At 42.4% G+C, this 19,960-nt stretch overlaps 1 protein-coding gene across 2 annotated transcripts in view; it reads left to right on the forward strand.

Moving 5' to 3' along the window:
* Window positions 1-14,829, forward strand: part of YPEL2 (yippee like 2) — a 91,670-nt gene extending 76,841 nt beyond the window's left edge. For both annotated transcript variants that reach the window (XM_040424659.1, XM_040424660.1), the window contains 2 exons: window positions 3,089-3,197; window positions 13,678-14,829. In XM_040424659.1, coding sequence (XP_040280593.1) covers window positions 3,089-3,197; window positions 13,678-13,767 — 199 coding nt within the window. In that variant the 3' untranslated portion in view covers window positions 13,768-14,829. The remainder of the gene's footprint in view (window positions 1-3,088; window positions 3,198-13,677) is intronic.
* Window positions 14,830-19,960: the final 5,131 nt, after the last annotated feature.

The raw sequence follows: 19,960 nt of genomic DNA on the forward strand, positions 1-19,960 counted from the left end.
TTCATGCGCTAGCTCGCGCATCGCGAAATTACGGCACTGTAACTTTGTGAGCAAGAAGGAGATTCCTGGACGCAGGTGGTGCTGGGCTCCTTCACAGAGGGCGTGGCTGGGCTCCTTAACCGTAAGTAACCACGCCTTGGGCACCTTACTTAGATAATTTACATATCTATAAAATCATTTTTTAAACGAAGCACACAGGTATATTGCGGACATGCTAGCGGAGATCTGCCCGTGCATGTCCGCAGCTCCTATAGGGTAAAACTAGTTGACAGATTCCCTTTAAATGTATAAATTACAAGTTTTGCTGAATATTCTCCCACAAAACTATAATCAATCTGCTCAGTTCCTTCTGCTCTATAACATGATGCACTGTGATGGTGGGTTCCCTTTTAAGAGGTCCCAGCAACCTCTCAATATCCCAACAGGCCATGAAGATTTATTTGCTGCTTGAGCATCTACCGTTTATGCAGACTTGGGCTCTTCTTGTATTACATCTGAATGGCTGGCATGTAGAATTGTCTGGCTGGTCATGGCTTCACTTGGCAAGATCTGCTGTTTGCTGGGTGTGTGGGAAGTACACGCCTGGGGTGATCAGCTGAACGCCCTATCCTTTTAATGGGATATTGCCTCTGTCATAATGGGGCAGCTGAGGCTCATCTGAGGAAATGATTGTTACCGTATATTGCGCTATATAACTTATAAGTTTCTATATGCTATTTTTGATTCAGCAATCTAAGAATTGTCCCAAAATCAATTTCATATTGATGGATCTTTTGGAGCCTATACCTTGATCAGGACTTAGGTCTACTGGACGATCCAATGGTATACTACAACCCTGGACATTGCTCCAGTAAAGATCAGCTGTTTCATATAGTTTGGGCTAAGAAGCTCTGAATAACATTACAGAGGTTTGCAGTGGGACTGTATTGATGACCTGTTCTCAGGATAAGTCCCGGCACCCCAGCCAATCATCTGTTGGAATAGGAAGCGGCGGTCATGCAAGTGCAGCTTCTGCTTTAAAATTACCATCTCCTTTACAGCGGCTGCGCAGTGTCATTACATACATTTGAATGGGACGATCATTTCATTCACTTGATGTGTAATTTCAGTGCACCACCTCTACAGTCGTGGCCAAAAGTTTTGAGAATTACATAAATATTGGAAATTGGAAAAGTTGCTGCTTAAGTTTTTATAATAGCAATTTGCATATACTCCAGAATGTTATGAAGAGTGATCAGATGAATTGCATAGTCCTTCTTTGCCATGAAAATTAACTTAATCCCCAAAAAAACTTTCCACTGCATTTCATTGCTGTCATTAAAGGACCTGCTGAGATCATTTCAGTAATCGTCTTGTTAACATTCTCACCTGAGTTAACGAGCACAAGGCTGGAGATCATTATGTCAGGCTGATTGGGTTAAAATGGCAGACTTGACATGTTAAAAGGAGGTTGATGCTTGAAATCATTGTTAACCATGGTGACCTGCAAAGAAACGTGTGCAGCCATCATTGCGTTGCATAAAAATGGCTTCACAGGCAAGGATATTGTGGCTACTAAGATTGCACCTCAATCAACAATTTATAGGATCATCAAGAACTTCAAGGAAAGAGGTTCAATTCTTGTTAAGAAGGCTTCAGGGCGTCCAAGAAAGTCCAGCAAGCGCCAGGATCGTCTCCTAAAGAGGATTCAGCTGCGGGATCGGAGTGCCACCAGTGCAGAGCTTGCTCAGGAATGGCAGCAGGCAGGTGTGAGCGCATCTGCACGCACAGTGAGGCGAAGACTTTTGGAAGATGGCCTGGTGTCAAGAAGGGCAGCAAAGAAGCCACTTCTCTCCAAAAAAAACATCAGGGACAGATTGATCTTCTGCAGAAAGTATGGTAATTGGACTGCTGAGGAATGGGGCCAAGTCATATTCTCCAATGAAGCCTCTTTCCGATTGTTTGGGGCATCTGGAAAAAGTCTTGTCCGGAGAAGAAAAGGTGAACGCTACCATCAGTCCTGTGTCATGCCAACAGTAAAGCATCCTGAGACCATTCTTGTGTGGGGTTGCTTCTCATCCAAGTGAGTGGGCTCACTCACAATTTTGCCCAAAAACACAGCCATGAATAAAGAATGGTACCAAAACACCCTCCAACAGCAACTTCTTCCAACAATCCAACAACAGTTTGGTGAAGAACAATGCATTTTCCAGCACGATGGAGCACCGTGCCATAAGGCAAAAGTGATAACTAAGTGGCTCGGGGACCAAAACGTTGACATTTTGGGTCCATGGCCTGGAAACTCCCCAGATCTTAATCCCATTGAGAACTTGTGGTCAATCCTCAAGAGGCGGGTGGACAAACAAAAACCCACTAATTCTGACAAACTCCAAGAAGTGATTATGAAAGAATGGGTTGCTATCAGTCAGGAATTGGCCCAGAAGTTGATTGAGAGCATGCCCAGTCGAATTGCAGAGGTCCTGAAAAAGAAGGGCCAACACTGCAAATACTGACTCTTTGCATAAATGTCATGTAATTGTCGATAAAAGCCTTTGAAACGTATGAAGTGCGTGTAATTATATTTCACTACATCACAGAAACAACTGAAACAAAGATCTAAAAGCAGTTTAGCAGCAAACTTTGTGAAAACTAATATTTGTGTCATTCTCAAAACTTTTGGCCACGACTGTACAGAAGAGACGACATGCAGGTAATTTTAAAGCGGAAGTAGTGCTCGCATGAGCGCCTTTACCCGTCAAACACCTGGGTGCCAGGAGTTTGACCCCTGCCGATCTTATATTCATGACCTGTCCTGAGGATAGCACAACCAAACCAAGAGCTCAGGTGTCTGCTCCAAATGTGTCTGAGGATACTCCCAATCCTCAGTATAATCATAAATCACAGGATAGGTCTTCAATATAGTAGCACTGCACAACCCCTGTAAAAGGTCTTCTACTGTATGTGCATAGTTAATAATTGCCACCAATTTTGTCCTGTTTGAATAACTGCCAATCACCAGTAAACCACTCCTGCTACGATTACATCATTTTACTGTGCAGTCTAGATATTTTTGAAATTCACATTTTTTTATTTTTTTTTATAACTATAGTGTTAACGTTGGTTGCGGACCTGCAGAAGAGCGCGTGTTACTTACAGGACTTCATGCTGTAGCAGACATCTACTGTGAAAATTGCAAAACAACATTGGGCTGGAAATATGTAAGTGCATGCCATTTAATATAAATCTAGCGTAACAACATCTCTCAGCTTATAAATTTGTTCCTGAATAGATTCTAGTTATTAAACACTGTAAATCTTGTAGATTACTTGTTGCTAGAATCAAGCACCGATCAACGATATAGCGTGTCGATTAGCGCTCATTCAGGTCCATTTACATGGAGCAATCATTGGCGCTGTATGTGCTCGATTGTATGGGCACTTTCAGTATTGTCGTCGGCACATCCCTGCTTGCTCACGGCATGGCGCTGCTCATATAACATAAAAGGTTCGATCACCTGACAAACTTCACTGCTGGATTTGTATTTAACCCTTAACTGCCAGGTGGGTTTGGACATTTTGCACCTTTTGGTAGCCAGGACTGTTTTTGAAGTTTTGACATGTACAAATAAAACCTAAATTCTAAAATTAGTAGCTGCGCTTATCTACTCCTTCTAGCCTTTCCTTTTTTTTTTTTCCATATGGTTGGCTAAGATTTTAATATTGAAGACCTATCCTTAGGATAGGTCATCAGTATCAGATTAGCAGGGGTCCCAATCCCAGTACCCCCATTGATCAGCTGTTTGAAGAGGCCGCGGCACTCTGGTGAGTGCTGCAGCCTTTTCCTAGGCCTGTGATGTTACATGGCCTAGGCGTAGTTCAGTCCCACTCAAGTGGATGGAGGCTAAGCTGCGAAAACAAGCATAGCCGATACCTAATGGACGGCATTGTGCTTGTTTAGCTGTGAGGAAGCTGCTGTGCTCACCGGAGCGCCACAGCCTCTTCAACCTCTTCAAATAGCTGATTAGCAGGGGTGGTGAGAGTCGGACTCTGCCGATCTGATATTGATGACCTATCCTGAGCATAGGTCATCAATATCTAACTTCCAACAAACCCCTTTAACCTCCCCCTGGAGTCATGTATAGTTAGATAGAGAGCGAGTAGGATCTGTGTCTCTCCTCTCCTCCTGCAGCCTTTCAGTAGGTTCCCCTCTTCTTCAACCTACCTGACACCACAGCCAGCTGAAGGGGGAGGGCTGCTTTAACCTTAAATATATCAGGTTGTGTATCCTGGTGTTTTAAAGCTGACGAGCTAAGTTTTAAAACAAGACAAGGATTGTGGTGCTAGCTGCTCTACATCAAGAGATACAGCCTTTAGAAATTGGGTCAGATCCTAATGGAAAAGCACCTGGGGGAGATGGTCTGCCTGGGGAATTCTACAAAAAACATGACGTTTTGCTCCCGCATCTCCTACAGGTGTTTAATGAATCTTATAGGACAGGTATTTTGCCTAGCTCTATGAGAGAAGCATTGGTGGTGGTGATCTGTAAACCAGATAAGGATCCCAATATGGTAGATTCATATAGACCCATCTCGCCCTTAACAGTAGATATAAAAGTGTTGGCCAAGGTACTTGCTAATAGGCTCCTGAATGTTATCTCTCACATTATACATGAAGATCACTGCGGGTTTATGCCAGGAAAATCCACGTCATTAAATCTTAGGCGTCTGTTCCTCAATATTCAGATGAGGGGAGCAGAATGGGATGTGGGATGCCCTGCAGTGGTCTCTTTTTAGACGCTGCAAAGGCCTTTGATAGTGTTGAATGGGAATACTTATGGGCGGTTATGGCAAAACTAGGATTCGGCCCTGGATACATTAATTGGGTAAAATTGCTCTATAGTCAACCGAGAGCTAGGCTGCGAATAAATGGTAAGCTATCCCCAATGATGACACTGGAGAGAGGCACCAGGCAGGGATGCCCTTTGTCACCCCTCCTGTTTGCCATTGCTATAGAGCCCCTGGCTTGTATTTTGCGTTCTACCCACTGATTCGAGGTCTGGAGAGGGGGACGGTGGAGGAAAGAGTCTCGCTATATGCGGACGATATGTTATTATATGTGGGTGATCTGACATCATGAATAGATCCCATTATATCGGTAATCTCAGACTTTGGAAAACAGTCTGGTTTATTAATCAATTGGAATAAGTCAGTTATTCTTCCGCTGTCCCCTCTTCCGGAATCTCTTTGCTTAGATCATGTGAACCTGAAAGTGGTCTCCTCCTTTAAATATCTTGGAGTCACTATTTCAGTACAGCCCCGAGCTTATATAGCGAATAACCTAGTACCACTAATGGATAGATTTAAACAGAAAGCGATCACCTGGCATAAGCTTCCATTGTCAATGATGGGTAGAGGTAATCTTCTTAAGATGATATGGATGCCGCAATTGCTCTACATACTGCATAACTCACCAGTATGGATTCCCATGCATTATTATTATAAGTTACAGAGAATATTTAGATCCTTGTTATGGAAAAATACAAATAGTAGAATCCGATATGAAACATTACAGTGTGGTAAAGAAGCGGGGGGACTGGCGTTACCTAACCCCTTTATATATTTCTTAGCAGCTCAGTTGCAACACCTTTAGGGCTGGGGGTCCCTGAGAGAAATGGGAAGATGTGGGGAATTGGTGAAGTGGGCATCTGGGGTCTGCCAGCCTATTTCGATTATGGAGAAAAATTTACCTGACTCTTTTAAACCCCTCCCAGTAGTAGGATTAATGAGGAGGGTCTGGGTAAAAGTTAGGGAAATTCTGGGTGTTCAGGAACTATTGGACCTGTCTCCTGTTTGGAATAACCTTCATTTAATAGAATTGTCCAAACTGCAGGGATTTCCTGATTGGGAACGTAAAGGACTATGGAATTTAGGTCAACTATATTCACAAGGTATCCTAAAACAATTTGCACAACTTTGCACTGAATATAGCCTAGTGTCTACCCATTTCTATAAATACCTTCAGTTAAGGCACGCTATTAGTTCGCAGGATAAAGTGCGCCCCCTACAATTTGTATCACATCTCATGCTTAAAAAACTGATAGAACCAGGTCCTGTAAGAGGAGCTATTTCGGATGCTTATAATACTTTGCTATATGAGCAGCTGAAAAAATATCCGCTCAAAGTTAAGTTGAAGTGGGAGAGGGATGTGGGTCCCATCTCAGCCAGCCAATGGGAAGAAGTCCCTGCACAGATTCCTACTCTAACCCCTAGCGAAGCGGCTAGACTGTCTCAACTCTGTATGATACACAGGGTATATAGAACTCCAATCTTCTTATGGAAGGTGGGATATAGATCTGACTCCAAGTGTTCGAAATGTGGGGAAGAAGGGGCCGGATTGCTCCATATGCTGTGAAATTGCAGTGCGCTACAGGGCTATTGGACGGATATAATCAATTTATTAAACAAAATTTTTATAGCGCTAATTATAAACTGGATCCTAGGTTTTGCTTGCTTGGTATGTTAGATTCGGATAACTTGCCACCAAATGTTACAATCTGAATCAACAGAATCTTATATCAGGCACGCAAAACCCTAGCTGCTAAATGGATACAGCCGCTTCCCCAAAACATATCACAATTCATTACCAGAATGAATACAGTCATAAGATTGGAAAGAGGAGTATACATGAAGCGTAATTGCATGTCGAAATTTGATACCGTTTGGGGCCCCTGGATTGACAGAACTGGAGTTTGTAGAACATCGCTAGTCTGAGGATCTTCTCGGGCTAACCCGGGAGGGGAGAGATGGGGCCGAGTGTGCTGAAGCTTTATAGTGCATAGGTGACGTCATGGTCTGTTACTAAAACAAATAGGTACCGTATTACACATGTTTATCCTTATCTACTCACAACAAGGTCTCACAATGGGTGGGGGAGGGGATTTGGGTTGTTGGGATCTTTATGTTAAGGATCCTGTTTATTGACTATCCTGTTTTGTACAATGAGTATTTTTGAGCTGTGTTGAACATAATATATGACACAAGAATTTTGTAAAATGATATTGTCTATTTTTACAAAATAATAAAAATTTTATCTGATTTAAAAAAAAAAAAATTGGGTCAGAAGTGAGATATGCAGCTCACCCTTGGACCAATTTCTAATGGCTGCATATCGAGATGTATCATGGCTAGTACTGAGATCTTGGAATCGGGAGCGAGGATGTATGACATGTGTCTTTGGCTAAAGTGTCACCCTGCAATGATATAAGATACGTCCTTGGCAGGGAAATAGTTCAGGAGGGGACCTGTAACCTCACCTGACATGTCTGATTTAGTTACGTTTGCCATGAAGTGTGTCTGACAGCGTCCAGTCAGTAATGTCAGTATCCCACTTTATAGGAGCACACCCCAACTGGTAATGCCCATCTGGACCTTCATTGTAGACTGCTAGTAATTCTTTAATAACTTCAAGAATTGAATAATAAAGGAATAGCAAAATGTAAAGTCATAAGAATAGATGGTCTAGAATTATTACATGGGGAATGCAAGTAGTTAATAAAACGGACATGTCAGGAGAGGCGACTGGTCCTTAGTTCTGCTGTATTGTGTCCCCATTACTGCTGCTGGATCTCCTATTTTCTCCATCTGTAGTGTAGACTTGCATCGGATATTAAACTCGATACTTTGATACCCGGTTCGGTTCAATACCAGGATTACTCATTTTTCCATACGAAGCTATGCTTTTAAAACCCTCATACAAATTGCAGTGAATGTGCCTTGTTTCCTTGCAATTCAAAAATGATCCAGGTTTCCCATTACCTGCAGAACATCTTATCAGGTTGTCCTCTTTTTCCTACATTATGGCAGCTGTGCATTCCTGCAGTATCTGTCTGTTACTGCTGATACAGGCAGGGCTTGTTTCCACTGATTCGTGCTGGGCATATTGGATGCCTACTGTCTTCCAGGGAGGATAAATATAGTTTATTTGCCAGTGCACCACAGTTGCACATGACTCTAGAGAGAATACAATTTCAAGCTTGACTCCTGAGCTTTAACCTTGGCAGCAGTTGGAGGATTTTCCTTTCTTAGCAGTGTATTTTACGTTGATGGCATTATTTTCAATGCGAGTTAAAGAAGTGATCACGGGGGACAATAGGAATAGGAATGTTTGGTAGATTGATTGCCGATTCTCCCGTAGGCCTCTACATAATCTAGGATCTGTTTCAATTTATTTTGCTCAACAATTGATTATTTAAGTATTACAATTTTTTTTTTCCTCTTTCTTTTCAGTCCTGTGGACTAGGATTGATTATTTGCTGACTACTTTTTTTACATTCTAGTGTACAGATAGCATTGGGGGTGAGGAAGGGGGGGTGCATTAACTGACCTCCGCGTCGTCCATACTCTGTATACCTGGTATGTATAGTCTATTTTGGTGCCCATGCTCAGTTTGTGCTCTTCCGTGTTATTAGGCTGCATACAGTATTACATTTGTTTTGTAGGCTGGGTCTGTCTTCAGTGTAAAAAACTATTTGAACAACAATGATGCCACCCAAGTGTAGCGGGCATCTGTGGCATATCTTCTGATGGGCACAGACTGTTAAAAGAATATATCCATTGCTTACTCTTGGGAACATTGGGACCTATAAAAGACAGTGCAGAAACTTACCGCTATAATGTTTACTATGCCATGCTATGCAGGGTTTTTATTAGTATTTACAGTTTTTCACACAGGGGGCATGGTGTTCTTGTCCATTTATGATGATGTGCGATATGTAATCATTTACTATATATGTATGAATCATGATATGTGTACATTATGACAGTAGCCCAATATACAGGGGAAATCCACCTTATTGCAGCGATAATAGTCACTGTTGGGCTGTGCTTATTCCAGACAGACCCCGCAGCATCCTCTTTCAGCACATGACCACTGGGACCGATAGAAATGGCGGTGCTGCCTCTGCTCTTGTATGTAAAAACGGAGAAGACCGAAACAGTGAAAACCACTTCTTTCTAGGGTCCCCAACAGCTGTCTAAACACCCTAAATATACTTAAAGGGAACCTGTCATGTGGATATTTGATTATAATCTAACAAATTATATACAATCATTAACTACTAAAAAGTGCCTTAGATGTATTCACTTACTGGTGTGACAGATGGTTACCTCATAATATACACACAAAGATGCTGCATGCTAATGAGCTGATTTGCGTCCAGCGTGATGTCATGGAGTCCAGCGTTTATTTAATTCAGAGCTATAGCCACTCCCCCGCCCACCTGCTGCTGATTCATATGGAAAATAACTGTCAATCAGCAGCAGGTAGGCGGGGAGAGTCAGGAACTCATGAATATTCAGGACTCATCATTATCAGCTGGTGATTTTCAATACAAGATGTTGGCAGATTGACTGGGTCAATTAAAGAAAGTGACCCAGCATTGTGCTAAGAGAATCAATCACTTATTTATGTTGCCCTTAGTTAGGACACCATAAAACTGGTGACAGGTTCCCTTTAAATGTCTTAACCTGTTAACTGAGCTCTCTGCTGTGAATGGCAGGAGAGTGCATATCACGTCATCTGAGTAACATTGGCGGAAATGACAGGTTGGTTCTAATGTGTCCACTTACCCACAAAATCAAATTACTCTCTAGCTTGATTTAATTGTAAAATCTATTTACAGTGGAATAGATGTACAGCACAATGTAAAAATTGTGCAGGCAATGGGTGGTTTAAATGGGAAATTGAGATGTAGCATCATTGTAGAATATCTTCATTGTCGTGGTGCATGTCCAAAATCATTCCTTGAATCCCTAATGAGCCTATGAGTGACAAAAATTGCAGATGCAAATGCTTTAATCTGTTGCACTGTCTACACACTGACCCGATTATAAGGTATTAAAGTAAAATGGTCTGACTTGGTAATTCACAGGATCTGTCTGCCTTGTACATATCGCTAGGTAAAATAGCTGGTGGTGTTTTGAATTGCTGTCTGTGTGTGATTTGTGTTTAAATGTATATAGTAAGTATTGATATTTAATATGTATACACTGTGTTAGTTGATGTTTTGACTTTCTGCATTTTCTATCAAAGCCACTTAGCTGTAAGGTGTGTGTATATATGTATGTATATGTATGTATATGTATATATGTATAATTATTCATATTCCACCTTTTACCTGCTTCTGTTTTGTATACACTTTTAAAATGTTGTTTGTACTGTATATATGACCATACCTCCCAGCCAACAATCTACTGACTCTGGAGTAAAGGCAGTAGCATCAACCTACAGGGAGTCTGAAAGCCAGACTGTCCGGCCTAAAACCAGACCTCTGGCCACCCTAGGGGCAGGCTGCTGTGACAGTTAAGAGGAAGGTCCGCTATGGAGGTCAGTGTTAAAGGGGTATTCCCATCACATACAATGGGGGCATATCACTAGGATATGCCCCTATTGTCTGATAGGTGTGGGCACCTACAAGGAGAACGGAGCGGGGAGAGTGGTGGCTGGAGGGGTCCGTCCACCACCAAGCGCTGCTCCCATACAAGTGAATGAGAGTGCACCGTGCATGCACCGCCCCTGCTCCCATTCATTTCTATGGGGCAGACTGAAATAGTCGAGCCAGAGCTCGGCTGTTTTCGGCGGCCCAATTGAAATGAATGGAGGGAGGCTGCACATGCGCAGTGCGCCCTCCATTCATTTCCCTGCTCCATTCTCGTTGTAGATGTGGGTCCTAGCGATATGCCCCCATTGTATGTGATGGGAAAACACCTTTTAAGGGGCAGATTGCTGTAGAGGCCATTGTTAAGGGGCCGGGTGTTGTGGAAATCACTGTTAAGGAGATGGGGTGCTGTGGAGGTCACTGTTAAAGGGGTGGGCGCTGTGGAGGTCTTTGTTAAGGAGGCAGGGAACGGTGGAGGTCACAGTTAAGGGGACGGTCCGATATGGAGGTCGGTGTTAAGGGGCAGGGTGCTGTAGAGGTCACTGTTAAGGGGGTGGGTTATTGTGGAAATCACTGTTAACGAGACGGGGTACTGTGGAGGTCACTAATAAAGGGGCGGCCGCTGTGAAAGTCACTGTTAAAGGGGAGGCCGCTGTGGATGTTACTTTTAAGAGGACAGGCCGCTGTGGAGGTCACTGTTAAGGTAGGAAGGGACTGTGTAGACCACTATTAAAGGGGCAGCGGGGTACGGTGAGGTCACTGTTCAGGTTGCAGGGTACAGTGGAGGTCACTGTTAAGGGAGGGGGTACTGTGGCAGTCACTGTTAAATGGGCAGTCGCTGTGGAGGTCTCTGTTAAGGGCACTGTAACCTATGGTCAGTGTTAAGGGGTGGGCCCCTGTGGAGGTCACTGTCAAGGGGGTGGGGTGCTGTGGAACTCACTGTTAAAAGGGTAGACTGCTGTGGAGGTCCCATTTTAGGAGATGGGGCACTGTAGGGGGGGTCAGTGTTAAGGGGGGGGGCTGTGAAGGTCACTGTTAAAGGGGCGGGGTACTGTAGATGTCACTGTTATAGTGGATACTGTCTATCTTTTAACAACACACACAAACATTAAATGAAATGTACCCATGCGAAGCCGGGTCCTTCTGCTAGTTTTAAATAAAGACCACTTGAAAAAGTATTTTTTTGCCCAAAATGAGTAGAATGCAATGATAAAAATTGCCTCCAAGGTATCCATAGCCTTTTACTGTATACATGTATGTATACAATGATAAGGGTCAGAGGAAAGGTCCGTTTATCAGCGTAAATATTCTGAATGTTCATAAATGTTCTATCCAATTATATATTTGCTACAAGCAGCTTTCATAATCTCTGGGCTGCTGACGAAAGGTACAGTGGGCAGCGCTGAAAGTAGAACACGGTGAAGCTGTTTGGGGGGGAGGGAGGGTCATGAGCTACTCTTCAGTTTATCAGGAGCTGAGGTTATTCGTAATGCAGCTGGGGGGTGAAACAGGGACTTGACTGGAGATGTGGATTGTCTCTGATAGCTGCACTATGTGTGACCCGGCTAGGGGGTATTTTCAGAAAATAATTCAAAGGAAGTAGCTTGAGGGGAAGGACCAAAGGGATGAGGCTTAAACACTGTGTAACAGAGCAAAAACCCTTTGGTCACCTAATTAGATGGCATCTCAACACGTAGGAGAGAGAAAATTGTTTCCTGGTGTGTCAGAAAGCAAAGCTCTACAGAACTTCCAGTCTAGTGGCCAGGGTACCAGTTGGGAAAGCTTGGAAATGTTAAATCAAGGTATGAGTCAAAGGTATATCTATGTAAAGGCTTGCATATGGAACACTAATATTTATTATTTTTTCCCCCACAAGAATAACCATTTAATTCACAAAGTGTATTTATGTATGTTATATGGATTGTAATTTAAACAGCTGCTGACCATAATTTATGTGTCGCTTTTATCATCAGGAGCAGTGAGAATATTAACAATTTTATTCTGCCAGGTTCTGCTCTTACAAGTGACCTGTTAAATGCCCTCTGCACTGAGCTGTATCACAGCCTCTCCCAGGGGCGGATTGGTCATAGACCTTACAGGGAAATTTCCTGATGGGCCGATGCCCAGGGAGCCACCTGAGCCCTCCACACGGCCGGCCAGTGGAAGTTATTGGGGATTATTTTGTGGTGCTGGAAGTATTTTGTGATGGACTGTGGTATTTGGCTCTGTTGGGGTGGTATAATGTGCCACAATATGGTATTGTTGGCCCTGCCTTCCATCAATTTGGACCCAACTTCAAAATGTGGCCACTTTTAGTATTTTTTTCCAGGGTCACTTTAAGTTCCCAGTCTGCCCTTGGCCTCTCCCCTCTGTTCGAGCTCTCAAAAAAGGTTCAATGTATAGCTGAAACATCCAGTGTACCATAGGATCCTCCTAGGGGTCGTGGCTCTTATGAAATAGTGGGCCCCAAAAGTCCAGAAGAAAAAAAAACATTTGGCTGCTTTCGGAGGCAATCACTTGCCACTAGAGTCTATTTCTTAGATTAAAAACCTGTTCGACTTATTGATGACATAAGTACAGGTGAAACAAAAAAAATTTGAATATTGTACAAAGTTCATTTATTTCAGTATTGCAACTTAAAAGGAGAAACTAACATATGTGATAGACTCATTACATGCAAAGCGAGATATTTCAAGCCTTTGTTATAATTTGGATGATTATGGCTTACAGCTTATGAAACCCCACAGTCACAATTTTGAGGTACCCTTTGCTCAGGGGGTATGGAATAATTAGCTGACTAGAGTGACACTTTGAGCCTAGATTATTGAACCTTTTCACAAAATTCAAATTTTAAGCTGCATTAATGCAATTCCTTTTAATTTGCGTTACAGAAATACTGTAAATGAACTTTTGCACAATATTCTAATTTTTCGAGTTTCACCTGTATGGGGTGGCAAATAAATTAGGACATGTTGTTTTTTTTTTTTTTTTGCATCTTAAAGCCTATGTGCTGTTGCACCTTTGGACAATTTCCAGATCTTGGTTCAGGGACCCCATTTTCGTGAGGAAGAATATAGCAAAGTTTGGCTACTCCTCTCCAGGTCTTCCCTTATTTAATACTACTATGTAAACCTATTCGGTTTTTACTGCCCCTTTTTGACTTTTCAAAGATATTATCCTGTTCCAACGATAGGAGGTTAAATACAATGGCCATTTCTTGTGCAGGCTCTGGTCCATTAACTCAGTTTTCTCTGTCTGTCCTAGGAACATGCATTTGAAAGCAGCCAGAAGTATAAAGAAGGAAAATACATCATTGAATTAGCTCACATGATCAAGGATAATGGCTGGGATTGAAGAGATGATGAGAATTCTAAAGACCATCCAGCTGAACATGTTATCCTTGGAATGAGCGAGTAACTGAGTGCTTGGTTTCATATGATTCAGAGGCTGTGCCGCATGGAGCATCCTCTCACCCTAATCCATCATTCTTGGTGAATGGCCTCTAAATTTCTGACACTCTGTCTCTTTGCTTTGTATCCCTTTTGTGAGTTGCCCTCGGCCTCATGCTCTTTTTGTAGAGTTGGCTAAAGAAAGCATCAGGAGCCTCATAGCCCAGTCACTTCTTTTACTGTTCGCGTTGATTTAGCTGTGTGCAACATGATGTACGAAAAGCGGCACACCAGGGGTCACGTTGTAGAGCAGGAAGGAGGTGTAGTAAATGAACAGAGGAAGGGACATACGAGGGGAGATGATCAGGTCCTGCCTTTAAAGGTCTGAAACCTGGTTCCTACTAAGGGGAATACCTCACTGCTTTATTTTGGAGAATGTCTGGGGGTTAATGTAAGTAAAGTTTTGTTAGTAGCTTCTACCTTAAACCAAAAAGACCCAGAATGGACAAGTCATGACGCTGAATAAATGACTGTCCTGTTGTGGTAGTGGGTGAACTTCAACCCCTTGATCAGTCGATCTACTATAATGATGTGTTTCTTGAAGTTTTGATGAGGGTTCATTTGACTTGTATACCTAAAAATGTATTTACCAAGAACATAGTAGATCCCTATTACACACTGACTTCCCACTGTACTTTGCACTATGAACCTTGTACATCACAACATATGTACAGAACTTGAATTTGATAACATTGTCTTTATCTATGCTAACACTGCGCTAAAGTGTTAGGCACAAACTAACAGGGAAGAGCTTGTTAATGCATCAGATTGCCACCATTTGTCCTATTACAAAGCTGAACCTTATGATTTTGATAAAGAAGTTATAGACCCCATGTCCGATGATGATATTGGGAATTCTTCAGTCCTTTTGTGTTCTGTAATTTGTATTTTTCACATTGTAGTCCCCATCCCTATCTTGTAAGGATTGGGCATATACATTGCATTGTTTTAATATAATTTTATTGATCGGAAAACAGAATAGTAAAAAATCTATATTCATCTAAAAAAAAAAAATTTTTTGTCTCTGTATGAGGGCTTTTGTATAAATGCTGCATTGAATTCTCCCACATCCCCCATTCAGTTTTTTTTTTGGGAGAGGAAGCTGTCGTTTTGAACTATTTTTGTTTCTGCTAGTGTTCGACCTACATACAGTAGATAAAAATGCCTTTACTAAAGTTTCCTGAAACGTTATTATATTTCAGTTAGATGCACTTTTTGCAGTGGCAATCAAGTTCAGAAGGTAAACCAAAGGAGAGATAAAATATATATATTAGTTTTTGTTACCACGCTAGCTTTCAGTGTATCAAAATGCACTGTATATTAGGAACCTGCCGTAGCAGAGTTGTCACATCTGTATACGTACAAGCAGATACACTTGTACAAGATGTATACATTTCACTTCATATAAACCTTAGGCTTTAATGTCACATTGCTATTTTCTGTTTAAATACTGGTAGTTGTTCTGTCGTTTTCTCTACATAGACCACAGTGTATTGTAATATTACCCACACCTGTCACTTGGTCTGAACGATCCTTTTAAATGTTCAGATTCCATATTTCACAGGCAAATGGCCACTTCCCATAAAGAGGACCTGTAACCTCTCTTGATGTGCCTTTTTAGTAACCATTTGCATTCCCCATGTAGTAACTATTCTGGAGCACCTTCTAACTGGACATCATATCATTCCTCTATTACTGCTAGAAACTTATGGATACAGGTACAACTGATTGTTACCAGGGTTGTGTCCCTGCATAGTCTGACCCTGGCAGCTCTCAGTATCAGACTGTACGGGGACACATGCCCAACAGGTAACACTTAGATGGACCTTTATTCATAAGCGTCTAGCAGGAACAATAGAGGAATGGCACATCCTAAAGTTATAAGGAAAGATGCCCCACAATTGTCATTTCATGTGGATTTGAGTTATTTACAAAAAACAGACATGTCAGGAGTGGTGAAAGACCCTCTTTTAAGGGGTTGTCCAGCCACTGAATTTTTTTATTTATTTTTTAAACAGTCTTGGGTGTAAAATATTAAAGGATGCTTACCGGGCTCCTTGCTGGTCTCTATCAACTAACACGAAGGGCTCACTCAGCCAATCACAGGCTGCAGCGGTGACCCATCTCAGCCAGGGATTGGCTGTGCATGCATCTCCACATGTTTCCTGTATGTGCACATGGGATTAGGAAATGGAGACCAATGGGGGGACCCAATAAGCATTAGAATGGGAACGGTAAGGTAAATATACCAAATGAGCTGGTTTGAAAAAAATTTCAGTGGCTGACCAACCCATCCTTTTATGACCCTATGAACACTGAGGGTTTGTGAGCCTGGATAAGAATAATATAATTATTTTGCCACCATTATAGGGCTAATGCACACAAACGTGTGCGGCCCCTGCCCATTCACTTGAATGGGTCCACGATCCGCAACATTCAGTCCGCATCGCTAAAAAATATAAGTATATGTTCTAGTTTTTGCAGTGCGGAGGCACAGGCCGAAATCCCATTGAAGTGCTTATGTTGGCCCTCTGCTCTGCTCCATATCTTGCGGATTGTGAAACCATTTAAGTGAACGCTTGCATGATACGGAGCGCACATGGCCGATGCCCATATATTGCAGACCCATTGTTTGCGGGACGCAATACGGGCACAAGCCACACGCGTTCGAGTGCATGAGCCCTTAAGACCAAGCTTTTTTGAGGCAGGAATGGAATGGGGCGTTCCCCAGGAGTGGAAAGATTTCTCATGGGTTCCCTGCAGTAATAAGATATGGAATAATTTTATGAAACTGCCGTTATCCATCGTGTATCGTATGGCATTGTCTTTATAAATCAGGAATAGGCAGTTTGGTGATCTTGTGCCCTGATTTTATTGGAGCAATAAATAACGGCTGAGTAGTTGCACCGCTTTCTCATAGTATTGTTACTTGACCGGTGACTCCTATATATTTAATGCTGGGAACTTTACCGAAAATGATAGGTTAGCAAGTGTTTCTGGAGACACTAAAGGACGTGGCTGAAATTGTTTGTTACAGGGACTGTTAACTGGAAGCTAATTCTCAGCAGCATCTCTTCATAAGTTTTCATAAAGAGTATCACTTGGGAGTTATATCCGCCAAAGAAGCAAAGATCATAATTGCTCCCAGTGTTCGGTGTTTTCATACACAGACCCCCAAGGCATTAATTTTGCATCTTTAGGTTCATTTCCATGATGAAAATTTTAAGGAGGTTTTCCAGGGAAATATTTTTTTTTAAAGAAAACAAGGGTATGATGGGTTAAAAAAAATTATATAATTACTCACTTCACCAATCCCCTGCCTTTACCATTCCAATGCAGCTTTGGTCTCTGCTGCTCTCCACTTCCTGGTCTCAGGCTTGACACACAGGAAGTGGCTTGGACTGCCTGCTCAGCTAATCACTGGCTGAGGCGGGTCACCACTGTAAGCTGTACCTACCCAGTAAATCCCCCAACATTTCCATGGTTGCCATCGGTCCATAAGTACTGGTTATTTTTTATTTTATACCACTTGTTGCCCATACAAGTTTCTTAAAATCCCAAACATCCCCTTTTAAATAAACCAGAAGTGCTCCACATTTATTCTACCCCTTGAGACTTTTCCTGGCAGGATGGCACTGCAGATTAGACACTGGTTGCTGAGGTTTAACAGATTTTTAGCTTCTTTTTTTTTGGCACATGGCCATATGTAGGGGATGTTTGGCTCTCCTTTGGATTGCCCATTACAAGATGTCCAGTAATAACCCCCTTAATTTAGAGATCTCAATTGAGGAGTTTACTTTGGATCTGTGCACACTGCAGCATTGGGCTAACTGCCTGATATTTGCTGTGTGTGTGGATAATGTCTTTAACGTAAACCTATAAAAATAACATCGGTATGGTATTGTAGATCATAGTATAATATTCCATCATGTGGTACTAACCAGTGATGGCCAGTTCGCCGTGTTTGCCCGCAAACACATGCGGGCTGCCATCCTAACTCACAAGCCCGGCGATGCACAGGGTAAGCCCTTACCTGTGCCGCGAGCCGGTCTGAAACAAATGCGGTCACCGGGAGCAGGCAGTTCCGAGAACAGCCGCCGGGGGCCTTTATCGGGCTGTTCTCGGAACTGCCTGCTCCCGGTGACCGCATTTGTTTTAGACCGGCTCGCGGCACAGGCACAGGTAAGGGCTTACCTGTGCATCACCGGACTTGAGTTAAGATGGCAGCCCACATGTGTTCGCGGGCGAACTGGCCATCACTGGTACTAACTATGACTCCAAAGAAGCAGTGGTGTTATAGACCGTGCAATTGTAATTTCTCAGCCAGTCAGCTGATGGAGATCTTGAGACCTGCTGTGACCCACCACAACCAGGTAGTTCTCTCTTTGGGACGTTTGGGGGCTGTTTAGTGGATGCAATTGTACCCACTACTATAACATAAAATTAATTTCATTATATATGTCAGTAATAGTGACAAGTTCTCTTTAAGAAAAAGTTTTTTTTCTTTTTTAGAGGTTCTTGCATGGAAGTTTAACGTTCTTCTGGAGGCTTGCAAATTACAAGCAGGGTACGGTGAAATTGACAATGTTGGTTGCTAAGCAGTAACTGGTGGGAAGATTATATGCCAGTTGTATTTACTGAGGAGGGGTCTGATCCCTTTCTCGGCAAACTGCAAGCTGTTTAAATATGGGGTTCTTCTCACAAGAGCAAATCCTCTGTCACACTGGGAGAGATGCTATCTTCCAGCACTGTGCAGGGATGAATAGAGTGTAAAACATGATTTACCTCCTATTAAGACCTCTAAAGATCTTTATGCATGGACAGATTTTATTTTTTTGCCTAATCGAAAGTCTACCAAATCGGCACTATTTATATGGAGCAATCTGCTCTGTAGGTCCCCAAACAATTTTTTATGGGATGGTTCTGCCCATAACCTAGCATTTTTTGTCAGCAATACATGCCTGTGTACATAGACCAGTGTGCTGCCAAGAAGCAATGAATTTCCTTACAAGATGCCATGACCTAAGGCTCTAAGTCAGCTGCCATTTTTATGTTCAAAGCATGGAAGGCACCTGAGCAAATTGTCTCATGCCATGCAGGTAACATGTCAAGAAACAGTCTGTCAGTATGTCTGTTTTTTTTTGTTTTTTGTTTTTTTGCTGCATACAAAATTCTACATATTGTAGAGATTAGCAGACTATAGACAATCAAAAGCAGAAATTTTACATGGATTTTCATCCCTGAAAAGTTTTTGTTAATCTGAAAATTTATTTGCCGTTTTGAATAAACCTTTAAGAGTTTTTCCAGATAAAGGGCTCCAAATCCACTACACATGCATATATCTGCCCCAAGCTACAACTAGAGAAAGTTTACTGCATATATATGATTTGTACAGTGAACTCAATAATACATTGGTGTACTGTATGTGTTTAGTGGTAGCAGCAAGCAGACAATGTGTGACTGTATACAGAGACGCAAAGGATTTGGAGCATGTCACTATGATAGTCCTCTTCAGGCTCAGGCTGGCCCACAGGGGAGCAGTTGAATTCCCCGGTGGGCCCCTGAGCTAGGGTGAGCCCCTAGTGGCACATAGCACAGCATGCAGACTGCACCACATACAGTTAGGCAGCGTACAGCATCTCAACCAGTCTATGACTCCTTATATAAAAACTGTGTCAATTATTTAACAAACGACCCATTTTATTATTATAGATGCATCAGGTGGCTGAGGTGACTTCTAGGTACAGACAGTATTCTCTTTCCCCAGGAACCCATCTTCTTGATGTCACTGCTTGTGCCCCCTTCATCTATCATGCAGCATTTTGCTGCTGTGTGAGCATCTAATATTTGCATTTATATTGTACAGTGGTCCCCGGTGCCCCAGTCTAACACTGGTTCTAATAGAAGGAGCAGATCAGTATGATACCCTAATACCCCAACCCCAAAGTTTAAAACTGCTGAAAAGAAAGTAATGTCTTGAGAGTCATGACATTACTTCTTGAGTGAGGACTGAGACCGTGATAGACGGCCTGTACATGCACAATGCAAACATGAGCATAGATCAGATTGTCTGCTCTAATATTGGTATTGCAGAAGTA

Source organism: Bufo bufo, chromosome 3, assembly GCF_905171765.1.
Source record: "Bufo bufo chromosome 3, aBufBuf1.1, whole genome shotgun sequence".
Lineage (NCBI taxonomy): Eukaryota > Metazoa > Chordata > Amphibia > Anura > Bufonidae > Bufo > Bufo bufo.